At 48.1% G+C, this 21,078-nt stretch overlaps 1 protein-coding gene across 1 annotated transcript in view; it reads left to right on the forward strand.

Annotated features, from left to right (window-relative positions):
- LOC144168661 (uncharacterized) overlaps positions 1-21,078 on the forward strand; it is a 52,030-nt gene that overhangs the window by 21,062 nt on the left and 9,890 nt on the right. The window contains exons 6-7 of the mRNA XM_077697604.1: positions 6,758-7,067; positions 7,852-8,086. Coding sequence (XP_077553730.1) covers positions 6,758-7,067; positions 7,852-8,086 — 545 coding nt within the window. The remainder of the gene's footprint in view (positions 1-6,757; positions 7,068-7,851; positions 8,087-21,078) is intronic.

A 21,078-nucleotide genomic window follows, 5' to 3' on the forward strand; every position in this document is an offset into this window, starting at 1 on the left:
GGCCGGATTAACGGGGGGGCTACGGGGGCTGTAGCCCCGGGCCCCCAGCTGTCAGGGGCCCCGATCGATCATATGAAAAAAAAAATATCTTGAGTGTGCTCGGTGCCTGCATTGAAAGCTGAATGTACGAGCTTCAACCCTACCTTCCCACCGAAGCTGACTAACTCTTGACAGGTGGGGAAGAATGAGGGGCCCCTCACGTTATTGTTGACAACCTTCGAGTCCATTTCAATTTAATGTAGTTATTCCTACTCCTCTTCCTTGTTTTCCCGAGGTTTATGAGAAGACGTCTTGGACTAAAAATCGTGGGTACAAGCTTGACCGGGACTAAGAAGCCACTAAAAAGGCCCCGAGCTCTGCTCCAGTCTTTTTCGGCACAGGTCGTTTCGGTACAAGGACATCTATAGTACGCGGACGTTTCGGCGCACGCACGTTTCGGTATAAAAAAGGGTCAGGCATGCGAATGATGAAATAATGTCCGAAGGACAGTGTAAATTGTTTAAGCCTGAGGGGCGTTATATGTAATTATTGACAACTCAAGCACTGCCCTACGGGCTCATACACAGTTTTTGCTGGAAATTTCAATGTATAGCGCTTGACAAGGAAGTTCATTGCGATTACGACCCGTTCAATAAAGCTGTAGTGGATTAGTTGAATCACACCAACGTCATTGATATCGATTAGATATTTCTCGCTGAATGGTCAGCGTATATATGGTTATTTAAATGTTCAAAGGTTGTGTAGGCCACTCGTTGGGTCGTTCGGCTTCAGCCCGCGCCTCTGTGCTGTAGCCTCTGCAGGCTGTCTGAGCAACAATCCGCGCGACTCCAGTCTCTAGGCCCCACTCCGTGTGGACGCAGACGCCGCCGGGCCAGCCCGACCCTAGCGGCTCCCTTCGAGCTGGGGAATCAGCAGGCCTAGGTGGTGTGAAGAGCTCAGGCGTGGACGCCAAACAAAGCAATAACAACGCCTGTTTCCTTTCGGGATGACGAAAGCTGTGTCCACTTAAAAACGCATCGTGCATGCAGCCCCTCCAATGCCGTCTTGAAAACGCACATCCGCCGCGACTCGGGGACGGTAAGCTGTTTGTCCCCGTGGGTGCTTTTCTTTTTGGAATGAGCCGGCGGACGGCGCGGACCAAAGGGCGGCCCGCACATCTGGTCCCGCTTGAGCGCGGCGGCAGGAGGAGAGGAACCCCCGAAGGAGCGCGGGAAAACAGTGGATGCGGCAAACCTGTTGAGGACTCGTCGTAGACCCCGAATCAAGACGAGAAGCTTCAGCGTGTTTCCACTGGCAGTTACGACCGAAGAACGACCCGCCCGATCGACAACGAACTACTGACTGCTGGAACTGTTGCGCGGCACCGACGGGAGCAGCAGCGCGGGAGTGAGCAGAGACATTCTATCCCTATTAAACTGTTGTCTGATGCCATCTCTCGTGCTCACCTGTCGCCCTCCAACCCAAAGGGGATGTGTAACGGCTTGCCGACTGACCATCACAGCTGCGCAACAGCAGTTCATCGCCGCGGAAAATTCGACGGCCATGCGCAAACCCACGCACGAAGCGAACCACTCCCCAGCCCAAAAAGCGACATTTTTCTGCTTATCGTCTTTGTGCCAATCGTGCTGCGATAGGAAGGTTGCGTTGCGCGACACGTCTGAGCGCCCCCCCCCCCCCCCTCCCTTTACCAACCAACGCAAATGTTGCCCCCAACCTCCTTCAAAGGCGGCGCGTGCTCTAAGCGCCGCGTGCTTTCGCGTCTGCGCGGGTAACCTATACAGGACTTTGGCCCGTAAGCCGTGGCGGCTAACTGTTTGGCAGATGTCTGTGAGTGGCAGCTGCCTACGCGGACTTTGAGCCCTCCCGTATATGCAGGTGGAGAACTTTACAATAGAACTAAAACCTTACAGGCTTAATAAAATATGCTTCTTGTAAGAAGATGCTCTTCTGTACCATGGCGTGTGAGGCCGACACGGCGCTTCGATTAAATGTGAATCGGTGATGCACCGGCAATCAAACCATACTAACTTTTACGTCTTATAAAATCGGTTCTATAATACTAGACGTCAAGCCAAGAAATTAGTTTCCGGAAAGCGTAAAATTATGTATAATTTAGCACTGATCAGAGAGCATAACATGGGCTTCGAAAATTTTCCATATTAAAGCGGAATAATAATCAATCAATCAATCAACCTTTATTTTTGGTGCCCAGGAACAACCCTAGGGTCTTGGTACTGGTACACCATATACAAGCATTCATAGAAACAAACTAAAATCAAGACAACACAACACAGAAAACCATATATATGAAAGAACCAATAAGGTAAAAATAGTTACAGAGATCCCAGAAAGCAAAACAGCAAAAAAAAAGAGGAAGCCTAGTGTTAGAAGCCATGACACCCGGCCAGCAAAACGTTGAAGGCACGTGAAAAATTGAAAATACACAAGCAAATACTCAATGAACATGACGGAGATAGATTATACACATAAAACAAATGTTTTGTAACAAAATGTTAGGAAGTTTCAAAATGGAAAACGAAGTTCAGCGTTACAAGCACTGACACTTAAACCGACAGAAATTCAAGCAACACAAAATCAGGAAAAGTGAAAAACAAACAAGCAAGATGATGATTTGCATAAAATAAATACGGAACAGAAATACGGCACATAAATGACATAAAGGCACTTAAGCTACAACAGTTTTCAATTCATTAGACAACAAAGACAAAGAGCTCTGGAATATATCAATCAATCAATCAATAACAATAATAATAATAATAATAATAATCATTAGGTCCCCAAGGACGCAGTAGCCCCGGGCCCCAAAGTTTCCTAATCCGGCACTGACAACAGCGTTACTTGGATTGAATTTGATTAGATTGGCTACACTGGCCGAGGTTGATCAGTTTTGTGTAGCTCCTGGAGAGCCGTGCTGCGCCAGCGCGAGGATTATGTTGGATTGGATTGGATTTTGATTATAAGCAGCAGTAAGCATGATAATCAGCTAATCCTAGACAACCAGGAAAGCTCAGATTAACCAGTTTAGCTCACGCTACGTATATCCTGGCATAGCCGCTTGGCTTTCGAAGCCTCTGGGTTACGCCGCGGCGAAGGGAGCGTGACAGGCTACACCGTAACGCCGTGGCGATATGCTTGGTTCCAGCGAGCGAGCTAGGACGACAATACGAGCGCCTAAAGTTCTCTGCACTTAAAATGCGTTTGTGCAGCAATGTCAAGCCTAACGTTCCGCCCGCTGACCGGCCACGGAGCGACCCGGCACCAGCATATCTGTACCTCCGCGTGACGCCGCGACGGCGGCGACGACCGCATCGCTGCTGCCTGCGCGCGTAAATCGGCGCAGGCCGCTGCACACAGCCTATTACTATCTGCCCGAATGTAAAAACAAGGATACACGTGCGAGAAAGGGGACGATGGTGTGTTGAAAAATCGTGTTACTAACTGTAACAATCGCTGGTAGAGAAAGCGACGATCCAATATCTGCACAAGTTTCCTGCATCCTATAGAAACCAAAGTCGGCCTTGAGTCGTTGGGGAAAACCCCTTTATAAAGCTCACCGCGAGCCAACTGTAGTTGCGTTTCCGCATCCCTCAGGCTCTCCTATTCTAAGGAGAGATTTTGTACGTCTCCCATTCCCCGGAGGAATTTCTTGCCCTTATCTGAACGGGAACAGCATGAGCTCTTCAGGCCGAGCGGTCACGGCAGCGCCGGCGCTTCCGGACATGACGTCATCTACCGCCGACCAATCGCGAAAGGCAGCCAGGGTTCTGACCGCTCCTCCAGGCAGGGTCGTTTGTTTTGGCGAGAAAGGGTGTTTTTGGTTTATTTACACAAGAAATAAATGTTTTTTGAAATCAGCGTCAAGAAAACTATGAATTCCCCCAACAAAATTTGTATGAACAGCTCTTCCGCAGCCCTTTAAAGGAGCCATGAAGGGAAAACACAAGTTTGGTTTATTCGAAAGATTGCCTCGTTAGAACCATACTGACACCACTTTTAACGCAAACTTCGCTCAAATAAGCTACGTAATTGGGAAAAAAGAGAATGACCATGCGACCCACCAGCTCATTTCCCGCAACAGAACCATGTCATACTAGAATGCTCTGCGACTGGCGGAGACTGGCAAAAGCAAACGCAAGTTGAGCTGGGCTTACCAGTGTGCATAGTAAGCTATATCTCCGTGAAACATACTGCACATTCCTTTTATGACACTAAGAGCGGTGGAGTAAACGGTTGAAGTTCCCAACGAACACGCAAACATGTGCGCCAACGCGTACGAAACTACCGCCTGCCGAGCTGGACATCTCGCCGTCGCGCAGACGAATTTTCGGGTTCGAGGCTCTTCGGGGCCAACGAACCGTTCTAGCACTCACAGCCGCAACCTTGCTTGGTATCTTAACCCCTTGACAGGAGGTTGGCCGTCATATCGCCAACCAGCAAAGGTGAAAATAGAAACGAGGGGAGAAAGGAACAGCCAGCAGCGACGAGATAGTGCCACTCGTCGCACAAGTTTCGGAATGGTGACCGTTTGGGCTTGCTGCTATCGTTACGAGTTCGTTTTCAGTTTACAACCACTGAAAACTTCAGTTTGTTCGAGTACTTTACAATTAAATTTCGTTGCTGCGTCCTGAAATGTCCATGTAGTGCGGGGAAATCGTCGAGGGAGTGCGACATCCCCGCCGGTGAAGAGATCTTTCATTCGCTGCACAACGACGAACCTCGGCGAAGCAAGTGGCTACGTTTTGTAAACTTTGCAAACGGAGGAGAAAGGGAGCTAAAAGAAGTACGAGTGTGCTCGCTTCTTCCGACGAAGTGATTACGGCAGGGACCCTTACGTTAGCTCACTCCTGGGACATGCCGCCGCTCGTTGCCGACTTCGTCAAATCGCCGTCAAAGCGCTCTGAGCTTGGAAAAAAAAATGCTGTGCACACCGCGCATTGACGCTCGTATTTTTCTGGTCAGAGCCGAGAGCTCGCGCGAACGGCTTTCCATACACGACACCGGCCAACTGGCATAAGCGATACTTCTACTGAAATTGAACTATAAATAACCGTAATAAAAATGCGGCACATACGTAGCAGTCTGTATTCGTCCGTCGCGACGGGGCTGACGAGGCAGCGGTGCGGACGGCTGAGCGTTCGTCTGTTGTGGGTATCGCGGAATGGTCGCTTTCCGGTCCATCCGTGTATCCCACAACTCCTGCCGCTCGTGCCCTTTGAAGCGTTGAGCGTTCAAGTGGGGTGAGGTTGTTAAATGCAAGCCCGAGCTTCTCGGCTAGAGCTTTGTTGACCGGATGAGGCGGTTCCATGACTAGAGCTAGCGGGTGTACTAGGTTTTACTAGTATTTTTAAAATGGCTGCCGTCTCGGTATCGGCACGAGTTCCGGTTCCTGTTTGATTTCCGCGTGTGCGTGCTATATGGAGTCGACATACTAAGTATATGTTTCATGTACCGGCTCATATGACGCCATTGTTCACGTCACAAACTGTACTATTTATCGGGAGATTTAAACATTTGGCTTAAATAGCCTTATTTCTCAGTGAATAAAGCATCATTTGCTTCCGGGAAAGCGCTTGGGGTACTACGAACACCTAATCTTTGGAATAAAGCTAACTTTTGTTTTGTCTTCATGGCTCCTTTGAGTTCTACTATCACATAAACCACCTGGAAACAGCGACTGCGTTCCGCATTCGAGCGCTTTTCAAGGCTAAAAATTACTTCCCTACTGGTATTTTGCTGTTTTTTTTTTCATTCATTCAACCCACATTAAATTATGGGCCCATTTCATAGGGCAATATTTATAAATATATATTTTGCACTGTGTTGAACTCATCCATAACCAAGCATCACGCATGATTTCAAATAGTACTGTTACAATAATTCGACGTTACTGCCCCGCAAGTTTAATATACTGTCAATCAACTGCTTGTTTCCTTAAAATATTGCTGTGATATTGTTTAAGCTAATTATAACCACTAACTCTCTTTTGAATTTATCGATAATCAGTGTTTGCGTAATCCACACCCCCACAAGATTTGCCGGTCAACATAAGTTGTTACGGCCAACAGTTTACACTGACTACGGAAAAAGGAGTGCTCAATTTGCTTCGATTTCTATGTGGAACAATTTGCCCCTGCACCTTAAATCCGGCTTGTCCCTATCGGCATTTAAAAAAGCGCTCAAAGATCTTCTTTTGCAGAACTAGTGTCTTTCTTTGCAGTGCCATTTACTCCTGTCTAAAAGTGCATCTCAACAAGTCTGATCACAATGTCTTTTAAACATATCACTTCATTAGGATAACTCTTATTTTTCACGACCAATTGCTGTCACTATTGCACGAATTATGTATTCCGAACTTAGTGTTTAGTGCGTGTGTGTTTGCGTATGTACAGTTATTGTATATTTGTACAAGCTTTGTACCTACGGCATAATTTTGATATGATTATTTTACCTTTACTATTGCGTAATGAATTGCTGTTTCCTTTATGTGTCCATGAACTGTAATTGCTTATCGAGGGTCCCGTGACAGTCATAGGACTTTGGTATCTTCGTCTCTGCATATTTTTAAGAATTGTAACTTTTATTCAACGGCAAATAAGCTTTTTCTTCTTCTTCAAAGCGCTCAATGTAGCCTCAGCTGAGGCCTCGACCTTTCGTTCCCATTTCAACCCATTCTGGGGCCACTCTGTCCCTAAATCCGACCCGCCTTTTACCAAACCCTTCTCCCATACACCGCCAGCCCTTCGCCAAGCTGAGTGTGTGGAGCGAACAGCACAACGCGGGCGGATACGTTCCGACAGAACGGCGAATATCCAGCCCCGGCTACCTGCAGAGTCTCCTGAGTTCCTCCCTTTCACCCAAGCCGGTGCCCTGCCCTGAATCGGAAATTTCGACGCCGGCGCGTGAGCTGAACGAGGTCAAAGCCGAGTACCAGCCGTCCAACAGCCGCACCACGGAGGTGACTCCTCCGCCAAGAACGCCCCCTGCCGTCGTTCGACTCCGGGGGGAATGCTTCAAACCGCACCGGCTGGACGAGGACCCGGGACCATGTATGTCCATTACTGCCTTCCGGGGGTAGCACTTTCACACAAATTCGTGCAGGGCCAGAAAAGAACTGCACATCCGACTGATCGAGCTTTTTGAATGTTCTTTCGTAGTTATAACAATATAAAGGTCCGGTGCGGCATATCTGAGTAGGCAACAAAGAGTGCCGAAAAGAGCGGAAGTTAATCTTTTGCGCCAACTGCAGCTTTTTGGAGCATTGGGGATGTCATTGCGGTGTTTCGTGCCAACAGGACAATATGAGCCCACACCGATCAGTAAAGAGCGGACATTTACGCACTTCGCATGTTCGCAAGGCTAGCAGGCTAGCACGGAATCATCCTGCGGTGCCGCTATGACCGAGCCGTGACCTCCGAACCCTCTCCCTGCTCAAGTGCATTTCTAAAATCTCCTGCCGTGCGCGTCCATAAGATCATTTTAAACCGTCCAGGCTTAACAACGCGATACCTGCTTCATACGTGAACGGCCCCATGTCATATTCTAAGTAAAAACTGGTTTGCGGATGGTTCGCTAATGTCAGGTCGCTGGTTTGTGGATCAGGATGTCAGCGAATTTCACCTTTGTGCTGGTCTCCAGCGGCAGACAGGAAATTCCAAATCCATTCATGCGAACTCCTCCTTCCTTCAGGGAAAACATTTAGTAGTTTTTTTTTTAAACTGATCTGAAATGGCCAATTACGTACGCTAGAGACTTCATTCACGGAGGCTGAATGCGAGATCACCAGAGACGAAATTCCTGTCGAGACAAGCACGACCTGACCTCTCCCTGCAGGTGAGCACTCGGGGGGCTACGAGACCACCGTGCCGCCAAGAGCGCCCAACGCCGGAGCGACTAGAGCGGCGTCGTCGGGAAAGAACGAAGGCGCCGCAGACTCGACTCCCAGCGAAGACTCGGCTCTCGTGCTTTCGGTCATGTCGGACTCGGAATGCCAGATCCTCGCGTCGATGTTCGCCTCGGCCAAACGCTCGGCAAAGGAGAGGATGGTCACGCCGTTCCCGGGAAGCAGGTGAACATATGCGAAGACTCCGACAGAGTCCTTGTTTTCCTACAGGAAAGGGGCACTCAAGTGTCAAGCGAGGTAATATCTGTAAATAACAGTGCTGCGAACACCAACGTAACATTGGCGGAAGAAGCGTTGAAAACGGGTTTTTGCCTCCAGGGAGGAAAGAGAAGCTTAGGAGCGGCCTTTACGTCACTACTACTGAAGCCGAAAACGTAATTTTCGGAGGTCGCCATTTTTTGCAACTGTTTTGGGCCATGGAGTTAATACTACGTTTTGGGCGTACGCGCGCCATCTTTTCCGCCTTCGCTCGCTCCACTGTCGTCTGCTTCGCCTCTGCTTGCCGACCATTGGCTACCGGCTGGGCCGCGCAGTGACGTAGGGCCTCGGGGGCCGGCCTTATGAGCCATTGCATGACGCGGTTGCCATTGGCCTCCGATGAGCATCAAAAATTACGTCGCTTCCTCCACGCCTCTCCCATTGCCCCACCTCTCCTTTTCCCACTTCTCCACAATTCTCCAAATCACTCCAAATCACTTCCTCTGCCCTTCTCCCAAATGCACCACATCTCTTCTCTACTTCTCCCAATGCACCGTTGGCCAGCGGGGCCTCTTCTAAGCTTTCTTTGCGCCATGTTTTCCCTCACTGCTATTCGGGACTTCAGCCATCAGAAATTGCGAAACGTGACCGTCGCACCTTGTTTAAGCATCTTTCTAAACACAAAAGCGACACTGAGGTAGGATTACGCAGACGTAAAATAAAGCATTCGGGAACTTAAAGGGGGCATGCAGACAAGACACAAGTTTGGTTCATTCGAGAGATTGCCTTGTTAGAATCATATTGACGCCCGTTTTACGGTAAACTTCACTCGAATAAGCTATATAATTATGAAAAAAGCAAATGGTCGTACGACTCACTAGCTCGTTTTCCGCATTAGAACATATGACGTGCACAGCTGTACGATTGGCTGAGGCCGGAAAAAGCAAATGAAACTAATGCAGGTCTTTTAAGGTTGCAGGACTATCTGTTGTCGCTTAAATGTAATGCATGTTCATTTTATAGCAGTAAGAATGTAGGGGTAACAACGGAAGTTACGAGAGTACACCTAAACATAGAAGTACCAGTCCGCACTGTTGTTGGTACTGCGCGTGCTATGCTTGTTATAGCTGCCCAGAAGTCTGACGCAGGGGCTTGACGCTTTGGGGCTGTCTCACACGACACTGGCAGATTGGCGCAAGCGACTGTCTTACGTGAAAGTGTCTGTCGGGCATACCCCATGTTTCACAGAACGATTACTACCTACCGTAACAAAAACAAGTCAGGTGCAAATACGGTTAAACACAAATCAAAGGCAGACAGAGGTTCTGCGCAGTATGGTGGGGCCATCTTAGAGGACTAGCGATAAAAAACGTTTTCTGCACTTCGCTGCAGAGTAAACATTTCACTAAAGCTTGAAAACCTCTCCCTGTTACGTCATCGCATACGTCCCAAAACACATGATTTGGCGGGAGAATCAAAATTTTAACTTAAATTCATTAATTTCTCCGTGAATAAAGCATCGTTTGCTGCCGGACAAGCGCTGAGGGCACTATAAAACACCAAATTTTTGGAATAAAATAAACTTGTATTTTATCTGCTTGGCCCCTTCAAGATGAAAACAGGACTTTGGGCGAAGAGAAAACTTAGGTAGTAAACAACATATCATCATCATCACCAGCCTATCTAGCCCACTGCAGGGCAAAGGCCTCTTCCATTATTCTCCAATTACCCCGGTCCTGGGCCAACTGTGACCAATTTACCCCTGCAAACTTCTTGATCTCATCCGCCCATCTAACTTTCTGCCGCCCCCTGCTACACTTGCCTTCTCTAGGGATCCACTCTGTTACCCTTAATGACCAACGGTTATCTTGCCTGCGCATTACATGCCCTGCCCACGTCCATTTGTTCTTAATTTCTACTAGTATGTCCTTAACACGCGTTTGTTCCCTGACCCACTCCGCTCTCTTCTTGTCCCGTAATGTTACACTTATCATTTTCCGCTCCATTGCCCTCTGAGTCGTTCTCAATTTAAGTTGAACCCTCTTAGTGAGCCTCCAAGTTTCTGCCCCGTAGGTGAGTACCGGTAAGATGCAGCGGCCATACACTTTTTTCTTCAGGGACAATGGTAGGCTGCTATTCATTATCTGAGATGTCTGCCGTATGCACTCCACCCCATTCTGATCCTTCTAATGATCTTTGTCTCATGGTTGGGATCCGGGGTCACAACTTGGCCTAAGTAGATAAATTATTTTACCACTTCCACTACATCGCCCCCTATCCCAAACTGTTGTGCTGTCCCGAGGTTATTGATCATCACTTTAGTTTTCTGCATATTAATTTTCAGGCCAACGGTTCTACTCCGTTCGTCTAGTGCGGAAAGCATGCTTTGCAATTCGTCCCCCGAGTTACTTAGCAAGGCAACGTCATCAGCAAATCTGAGGTTACTGAGGTATTCTCCATTAACCCTTACTCCCACCTGTTCCCAATCCAACGTTCTGAATACTTCTTGTAAACATGCTGTGAATAACATTGGAGAGATTGTGTCTCCTTGTCTGACGTTCTTCCTTATAGGTATTTTACTGCTCTCCTTATGGAGGATGATGGTTGCTGTGGACCCATTGTAGATATTCTCTAGTATTTTTACATAGTGCTCATCTATCCCCTGGTTCCGTAATGCCTGAATAACTGCTAGGGTTTCGACCGAGTTAAATGCTTTCTCATAATCTATGAAGGCTATATATATATAGGGGTTCAGTATACTCAGCGCACTTCTCTATCACCTGATTGATCATGTGAATATGGTCCATTGTTGAATAACCTTTACGGAACCTTGCTTGTTCCTTAGGTTGACTTAAATCTAAGGTTGCAGAAATTCTTTTAGCCATTACCTTGGTAAGTACCTTGTAGACGACTGACAGTATGCTGATCGGCCTGTAATTTTTCAGGTTCTTCATGTCACCTTTCTTATCGTTAGGATGATGTTCGCGTTCTTCCAAGATTCCGGTACGCTTTCAGTAATTAGGCATTGCGTATACAGGTTTGCCAGTTTTTCAAGTACAATTTCTCCGCATCCTTCAAGAGGTCTGCTGTTATCTGATCCTCACCAGGTGCTTTGCCCCCTTTCATTTCTTTCAAAGCCTTCCTTACTTTTTCGGTCGTTACTGGTGGGCTGTCTATCTCTTCAGAACTACTTTCTCGTTCGGCATTATCCTGAATGTCCCAGCTACTGTACAGATCCCTATAGAACTCCTCGGCCACTGTGACTATTTTATCCCTATTTGTGATGACATTGCCTTGTTTATCTCTAAGTGCATACATCTGATTTTTCCTCACGCCAAAATGCCTCTTCACTGCTTTCAGGCTACCTCCGTTCTTTACAGCGTATTCGATCCTCTCCATATTATACTTCCGTACATCAGCTGTCGTACACTTATTAACTTCGAAAGCTCCGCTAGTTCTATTCTGTCAGCTGGGGTGGAGATTGTCATGGTTTGCCGTTTCCTAATTAGATCTTTCGTCTCCTGGGAAAGTTTACCAGTATCCTGTCTAGCCATCGTGCCCCCGAATTCTACTGCACACTCCTTGATAATGCGTGTAAGGTTGTCGCTGGCTTCCTGTATCGTAAGCTCGGCTTCCTCAGTAAGAAATGAGTATCGGTTTCTGCATCACGATCCTGAATTCTTCTACTTTACGCCTTACTGTTAGCTCATTAATCGGCTTCTTTCGTACTAGCTTGTTACGGTCCCTCCTCAAATCTAGCTTAATTCGAGATCTTACCATACGATGGTCACTACACCTTAGCCTACCGAGCACTTCCACATTCTTCACGACGCCAGGGTTATCGCATAATATGAAGTCTATGTCATTTTTATGGTCCCCATTCGTGCTCTTCCACGTACACTTCCGGCTCTCCCGTTTACAGAAGAAGGTATTCATTATTGGTAGGTTATTCCGTTCTGCAAACTCAACTAGTAGGTCCCCCCGGCTATTTCTACACCCACGACCATAGTTCCCAACTGCCTTGTCTCCAGCCTGATGCTTGCTTACTTTAGCATTGAAATCTCCCATAACTACGGTATACTGTGTTTTTACTTTAGCCATTGCCGATTCCACATCTTCATAGAAGCGTTCCACTACCTGGTCGTCATGGCTGGATGTGGGGGCATAGCCCTGTACCACCTTCAGCTTGTACCTCTTATTGAGCCTAATTACAAGATCTGCTGCCCTTTCGTTAATGCTATAGTATTCTTCTATGTTGCCAGCTATGCTTTTATTGACTATAAATCCCACTCCCAGTTCTCTTCTGTCCTCTAGGCCACGGTAACATAGGAGGTGTCCATTTTTCAGTACCGTAAAGGTTTCACCTTTTCTCCTATCCTCACTAAGCCCTATGACATCCCATTTGATTCCCTTTAATTCTTCGAGCAACACCTCTCGACTCGCTTCACTGGATAAGGTTCTCGTGTTAAACGTTGCCAGGTTCAGATTCCAATGGCGGCCTGTCCGGGTCCAGGTATTCTTAGCACCCCCTGCTGCGTCACAGGTCTGACCGCCACCGTGGTCAGTTGCTTCGCAGCCACTGGAGACTGAGGGCCGTGGGTTAATTGGCGTATTCATGGGAGGTTGTGGCCGTTACTACACCAGGGTGGCCAATCCTGCTCTGGTGAAGGAGTGTGTTACCGGCAATGATCGCCGCGGTCAGGCCGCACCCCAAGCCCCAACTGCAATTCCATAATTGCGCGTTTCTTTTTGTTTTTGTTTTTGTTTTTTGATTTTTTTTTTTTTGGGGGGGGGGGAATTGTCCGACACCGGGATTCGAGCCACGGTCTTTCTACACGCGAGGCGTCTCTACCTCTACGCCACCGCTGCACCGCATGGCGGTGCAGCGGAAAATCAAAAGTTGCCCCGGTGCACAAATCGTAACAAAACACGCAGCTTATTTTCTTCCCGCGGCGGAGACTGAGCTGGGTCCCGGGAGTCTGTGCGAACGCGAATGCGCTCATGCTTTCTGAGTTGGCTTTTAAATACACGTCAGGGGATTAACGCGCTCTAGAAGATTCGGGATTAGAATTCCTTCGCGGAGGGGCCAGTGGCCTACTAAAAAAGAAAAAATAAGAAGTTGCCCGGCGGCACATACCGTTACGTTGTTCTCTAAACACGCAGCGTATTTTCTTCACGCGGCGGAGACTGAGCTGGGTCCTGGGCGTCTGTGCGGTACGCTTATTCTGAGTTTCGATTTTTTTTTCAAATGCCTTGCCTTGTATGGTGTAAGTCTAGACAAATGAGCAAATCCTGTAATTGCAAGGGCTATCATCCATTTTAAGAACAGCCTCTGCAGACATTATATCAGCGACACAAGTGAGACTCTAAAGGCGACACCGGCTGCACTCACGGAGAAAGAAGTCCGTGGCTATACCACCGTTTCATCCGTCTGCTTGACTGACCAACATGCCTGGTCAGTTGCGCGGATAGTCACGCATTCTTCCTAGATTGCAACATCCCACTGGCTATGTTTTCTGCAAGGCTGTTTTGACCTTGCCTGGTAAAGGGATAGCTTGTGCCACGAAAACATGCAAGGAAAATGATGTGCCTACTCTAACTTTTTTTTATTTCTGAACAAACCACAGTTTTTCATTAAACATATCCCAAAACAGCTGCTAAAGGAGCGATATTTTAGTGAAACGAAGAAGTTGTCTTCAGTGTCCCTTTAACATGCAAGCCGCGGAGAATACTTTTAGATTTTTCCAAGACTACAAAATTAGCTCTCTTAACGACTAAGGATACTCACTTACATGTACACACTTACATTAGATGGCAGACACACCAAGAGGGCAATTGTCTGTGAGACGTGTTTCCGTCTCTCAAACGGTCCCTCTCTCGCGTCTTAGGCATCATTCATGCTCATAGTAATCTATCAAATACCGAAATACCGTCTGGAAGGGAGACACGGATACGTAGTTCAATGCGTCGCTCCCTATCCAACCCATGAACCACCTGATCTTGGAGGCATACGCGAAACCCAGCGAACGGAAAGCGGTTTTCTCCATCGCCACTAGCAGGGCTCGGATCCGTTTTGATGCATTGCAAGCTTCACCGCTGCTATAGTCACTTCCCATGCTTGTACGCACCGGGCGCCACCCGCATTTTGCAAGTACCACGGCTGCTCTAGCATGTTGTCGTACTACACCGACGCACTCAAAATGCGGCCTGGTGAGAGCAGAAAAGCTCTCACTTCAAAAATTCGCGATGATCTGATGTTTTTCACCCGTATAACACCCCAACTCGCCCGCCTAACGGACGGTTAGCCATTGCGACATTTAGTCATAGCCAACGGACGTATTCCTTCAAACCGAAACTCACTGGATCGCAGGGTGGCCGGCACTGCCATCGGGGCGGCAGACAGCCCTCACGGCGATATTTCGCCCGTTCCGAGGAAGCTGATCTTAACGCCAATATCTCCGAGAACGCCCAACACTGGCATAAGGGCACTTCCGGCGAACGTCATGTCGATCATCTCCCCGGATACATCAACGCCCAGCACTACGACCATGGAAGACCCCAGCGACAGCCGAGTCGACTCGGGAGACAGCTCCAGAGAAGCGGCGTCACGGGCGGACGTGACTGCGAACCAGGACGCAACATCCAGGTACGCAGACGAGCCCAACAAGTGCAGCAAGGAAGGCGCAGGGCCGGATGTGGACGCCGGCGACGAAGCGGTCGCCAGGAATTCCTCAAAAGGTCCGGACAAGAACCCTGACAGCAACCCGCACAAGGACTCCAACTAGGACTCCAACTAGGACTTAACGCATCCACTGCCGCAGGGCCTCCGCAGGACCTATAGGGGGCCTTGGAAGTAGGCGTGATGGGGAAACGTATGCTGAATTATACGCGTCCTGCCAATAGTACTGAAAAAAAAATTATTCCGGTTGCAACCGATGCACGTCGTTTTTACACCAGGTTGACGTGTAGAAGGTAGTTGTGCATGTCCTTGTGGTGTACATGTATCGCGTACTTGTGCTGTACCGGTATCTCAAGTTATATAAAAAAGCGTAGTATTGCTGATTGTGTCATTTCAGGACATGTTAAATGTAGGAAGTGCTCTCGTGAACGCCTGAACATTCTTTGTTTTATTTCTATCTGATTACCTTTACGATTAACGATGACATGCATGTTCCAAGTTTACATGGACGCAAAACCTTGTGTACGAGGCGTGGCAACGTGCAGACATAAATTTTACTAATGGCTTCTCCCCTTCTGTGTAGCACATATAAACTGGATTTTTTGGTCCGCTCTCCAAGTCTTCGCAAGGCCAATAATAAAAAAATTCCAAAATACTTTAACACTTCCTATCCGTTGGTTGTGAATGCGAACGCACAGTGCCCAATCCTAAGACGCCTTGCTTTCGCCTCGCGTTGTCGAAGAATGGTCAAATGTAGAGCAGACGAAACACATGGGGACGAAGAGTATACACACGGACAAGCGCTAACTTCGGATTCTGTATTCACGTAAATGCAAATATATATGCATTTGCCTTTGCAGGAACAATAAAAGCAGATAAAAAAAATACGGACAAAGAAAGCAAATACATTCAACACGCGCAAAAATTTTTGACGCAGTGGCCTGTCGCGCATGGCCCCACATTGCAAGAAATTTAGTTCACGGTCAGCTAGCGTAACCGACGGTTTGCTTACGCAGTCGTTCATTTTACGCGCCATCTGAGCTGCCTCATTGACAAGCGCGCTTGCCTGTCCTTAACTATATCGACCACTGTGGTGCCAAGGAACTGCGGAGTGCACACCCTACATGTGCTGACATGCTGTGCCAAAAAGCCTTCCTTAGCATTACGTATGTACATTATTGGCATGCTCGCGTACACGCTCATTGAGGCATCTGGCCGTCTGTCCCACGTAGCTCGCGCCGCACGACAAAGGAATTCTATATATACTATATTTTGAACACATTTTACCAACCGTGTTGTTTGACAGCGCTTTGGAACCCCACGTAGCTTTAAGGGACATGTTCGGCTTGCCAGCTGGGACAACTTGCCAGGAGCGCTGAAGACAACTTTCAAGTTAACACGTTGTCCATTTTTTCAAGGCGATGGGACACGGAGTGCCTATAAGGTATCACAGCCACTCACTCTCTCGTGTTTCCGCTGTAGTTTTTCCTTGTATGTCGCGGGCAGTGACCCTGCATTTGTTTTCTTCGCATTGTCTCGGCTACGGAGACGAGCAATGGGCGAGGGCACCCTGCTCCGTCTAGGCGTTCCGACTGAGCCAGGAGACTGGCTAACGAGGCGTGGTGTCAAGACCCCTGCAAAGCGTTCGAAAAACATGTCTTCCCAATTGCTCTCTTGACAAGTTTCCTATGAGCTGATGTGAACGGCGGGATTGGCTTAGACGGAGCTTAGGCGGAGCACGTGAAATTGAGAAACTCTACGGATGGAGGCACAGCGGGCAGGCATGGTCCACTCACGACACAAGCCGGACTTCGGGAAGCAGGAGTTCATCGCAGTCGCAGAAGCGCCAATGATCTGTACGCACTTGGAGCTATAGTCGGCCATTGGAAGTTTTTGTTTTATTACTCCCGTACTTAGTAATGCAATGTAAATAGTTGTGCCAAGTGCTCAACTTCTATTGTATCAACCACGCCCCGAATTTTTCAATCACCCTCCTCTTCGAGAACGTCACCATCACCCTGTTGTGGTTACTGCCAAATCAGGCGGAGCCCGGACAATTGGGTCCTTGATGCTACTTCATGTACCTTTGCCCCAGGTTATCTGAGTGATGCTCACGCCTTAAAATATTATCACTAATGGCCGACTTGGTCTAAAATATCGCTTATCTGTCAAGCTGGTTGCAAGTTGAGCGCTAGAATGAACGGCAAAGTGCCTTTTGGCTCGTTACGGCTTGTGCTACGACTACTGTTCAACGGTGACGTCACCTGGACTCAGCGCAGAAAAACATTTTCAGTAAGTCTGAAAGATTTGTATACTTCGTGGCAGCCTAATCTTGGGACTGGACTCTTATCGCCTGTGTTCTAAATCGTTTTAGGTATTGAGACAAGTTGAAGAGAGTTGTTGCGCGGGTCCTTCTACCACGGAGCTTACATAAAGCTTCTCGGAAGGAGAAAATCCATTTTCAAAGGTGAACTCGGCCTTCTGCCCAAAATCCTTACCATGATGATGGTGATAACAATGACCATAAAAAATGGCTGTCGCGTATGTTACCAGTTGTGCAAAGGCCAAGCAGCCAGAAAGAGAAAACTAAACAATCTACCTGGGTTAGCCGCAGCTAAATAGGAGGAAGAAAAAATTAGCAGTGCCTTAGCTCGGCTATGCCAGGATATACGTAGCGTGAGCTAAGATTCAGCTCGTTATTCTTAGCTTTCCTGGTTTTCTAGTATTACCTTGATTATCATGCTTAATGCTGCTTCAATGGCACACACATGGTATACGCATTATGTGACACATGTACATTTATCAAGTGGCTCCGGCGCAGCGTCACCAATCGCCCCAGAACTAAGCTGGTTCCGCAGGCGCGCGCCGGTGCTGCAACTCGCGAGCCATCGGTTCCACACCCCGGCCGCGTATTTCCAAACGCTTCGCTGCACAGAGCACCCACGTGACATATATGTTCGCGCGATAGAAAACTATAATTCAATGTTGTCATTGGCTGCGCCCCAAACCTAAAGCGACCTAAAATGTACCAAATTACCATTATTAACGAAAACAATACGTAGCTTTTAGTTTAGTAAAGAAAATTAAATTTAGCGCAGAAAAATTAAGCGATCAGAAAAAAAAAACAAAGAGACAGACCGGCTGGGGCTCGAACCCAAACCGTGAGCACCAGTACTCAGTAATCTACACCGAATCCACAGAGCCCTTTTTTTATTGTTATTGCCTGGTTTGGGTCAATACATACATGCAAAACATCAACAAAATTACACCACGTGAAAAGGCACTAGCACATACCTTGCTAGTGTGTCAGGTTTAAGAAGGCGGTAGTCTCGCCACACCGTCCAGCACAGTCACCCACTCGGGTGAACTAGGCTCGGCTTTCAACACCTCGACTATGTAGCGGACATTTTCACAAAAATATTCCCTCCTTGGCCTCGCATCTACATCATTGTACCGACGGGCCATGCGAACCTTCCATATACCGTGTAGGGCCAGTAAAATTATGAAGTCGTATAGAACACCCCCTTCATTTTCTATGGCTAAACACCTAATTCCATGACTATCCACTGGAAAATCTTTCTTTAAGGTACGCTGTAACACGTCCCACAGGAAGACCCCGTCCCAACAATCTATGAACACGTGTTCGATGGTCTTTGGTTTTTTTGCATGGGAAGCAATCAGGGCCCCAAGGCACAAATGAACCTTTCTCAATCACCCAGGTTTTTACAGGTAGTACACCCACATGCAATTTAAAGAAAATTGATTTAACATAGCCAGAAGCTGGCATTCTTTTCACGCGCCGAAGAACATCTTGTCCCGGCCCCACACGGTATAGGGACCTGTACAGTGGGATCGGTAAAACCGTATTCACGATATCCTTATACAATTTCTTCCTCGACACATGAGATAAATATTCCAAGGTGAAGTGGGCACAAAGAAACCTTGTGGCATCGACAACTTTACGTAGGTAGCCATGGATTCCGCCACCATAAACACAACAGGAAACAACCAATTCGGGCCGTGCTGCACCCAAACAAACCTGACACACTGTGCGCCAAAAATGGTCGCGTACATCTCGCAGAAAAAGGAAACGGTTTACTACTTGGCGCAAGAATAAGTACACCAAATAAAGTCCACCGGAGCGGACACGACGAAACAGGTTTGTCCGACTCGTTCGCTCCCATGTGGAACACCATAAAAACACGGCAAACACACGGTGCAATCTTTGTACATTGGCACGCCCGCAGTGTAATACCTGCATCACGTATCACAATTTGGATACGAAAACCAAATTACAACCAGCAACACGTACAAAAACGAATAGTTGCTTTCCCCCCAATTTTTCGGCTTTGTCCCGTATGTCGATTGCTTGCCTTCGCCAGTACGGGTCACTATCGCGATAATTTTCAAGCGGGACGCCTAAGTACTTCGTAGGCGTGACTACCCAGTTTATTAGTGCAGATACGCTGGGCTTCGATTGCCATTTACCATGCCAAAAACCAACGCACTTATCCCAGTTAACGCTACTACCGCTATATTTACAAACCTTTTTAAAATATGAATACTCTCGTTTATGCTACTTGTATCTGTGCAGAACAAAGCGATATCATCGGCGTAAGCAAGTAAGCGCACTTCGCACGCTTGCAAAGCAAAGCCCCAAATTTTACGGCTGTCCGAACGGTGGGCTCGCTTTAGCAAGAACTCAGAAGAATAGCGCGCGCAGTGACATCACACATGTCACGTGGGTGCTCTGTGCAGCGAAGCGTTTGGAAACATGCCACCCGGCCACCCCTTGCATGATCATCAAGCAGACCGGGCCGCCACGTGCGGAACGGAGGTCGCCGAAGACGCTTGGCGCGTGGATGTGTGTGAGAGACGCCGGGCCAGCGAGCAACGTTCTCTGTGCCGTGTGACGTCACTGCTCCTCGCGCATGCGCAGTACGGCTTTCCAGGAGCAACGCGAAACTGCTCAAACTCGGCCAGTGTAGCTCCCGCTACAAAAACTATTCAAACGCAATACTGAGCGTCGAGAATGTTTCGGGCCAGGTTCACCAACGCCAACTGGCCCGTCAGCTGGTCCGAGGCTAGCCAAGCCCATCATGTTGAAGGAGGAGGGTGTGCAACATGAGGGGAGTGAATTGCAATGGGGCAGGATAAAATACAATGTTCTAATTTAGCGTATGGTTCAGGGCAATTGAGGCATGCTGCGGAGTGTGGGGTACGGTAGAAAAAGGAACGAGCAAAGTGTCAGGAGGGCATTTAAGTGTGTGCGTTGAAGTGTCGTAGTTTCGTGGTGGTTGAGAGTCGAAACAGGAAGTGTAGGAAGGGTTTCTCTGATGTTCTCATAGTGAAGATTTATTTCTTGTTTGTAGGGGAGAGTATACTGTCTGACATGGGTCGATAAGGCTAGGGAATCTCAGGCGCCCTGTGCCGACGTTCGCTGGCGAGGCTATGCACTACCTCGTTGCCCGGTATTCCAGAGAGACCAGGAGACCTCAGTAGTACAGTAGGGGACGCAGTTTTGTTAAGGCTTCACGTAAATCGTACTGCACTTCTTCGGGAATCCTGCCCACGTGAATGGTGCGGATAGCCTGGTAGTCAGTGTATATGGTATATCCTGAGGAGCTAGAGGGGGCTAAGGAGAGGTTCTGAATACTGGTAATTATTGGGAGGGTCTCGAGTCGCTGTACGTGGGGGATTAGTGAAAGGGCCAAATACCTCGTTGCCACTTGTTGTTGAATAGCCGGCTGCTCCGGCGTGCGTCCGTGATGCATTCGTGCAGACGATAGTAGAAGCATAGGATGAGCATGATTGGCAACGCGAGCTAAACGTGTCCGATTGGTATCAGCTGAAACGTGTTTTGGGATGGGAACAATCCTAGGGTTATCTGGGAGCGGTGTAGGATGGGTGATGATAGGGAGGTCAATAGGTTTGCGAGCAACTTGGTGAAGGATCAAGTGTCCCTGTTTTGTACTAGAAAGACGCACCATTTTGCGGTATTTATGTTTTATGAGATCTGCCAGGTGTAAGAACAGCTCTGTATAGTGCAGGCGCTCAATGGACATATTTACGGGAGAGTGGTCTTGTACAGTGTATAAAGCGCAACTCCAATCTGATGTCTTCGGTGACGAGTCAAAGCAGGATGAGGAATTGCATAAAAAATTTCACTGAGAGCTAAGACATGTACGAGCTGCCTGACTTGACCCTCGCGTAGCCCGGCGTACTTGGTGATAGTGCGGCGCACTAGAAGATGCGCAGGCTGGTCTAGAGGGCCACATTG

The sequence above is a fragment of the Haemaphysalis longicornis genome, unplaced genomic scaffold (assembly GCF_048455015.1).
Source record: "Haemaphysalis longicornis isolate Haplotype H1 unplaced genomic scaffold, Haemaphysalis longicornis Haplotype H1 scaffold_2, whole genome shotgun sequence".
NCBI lineage: Eukaryota > Metazoa > Arthropoda > Arachnida > Ixodida > Ixodidae > Haemaphysalis > Haemaphysalis longicornis.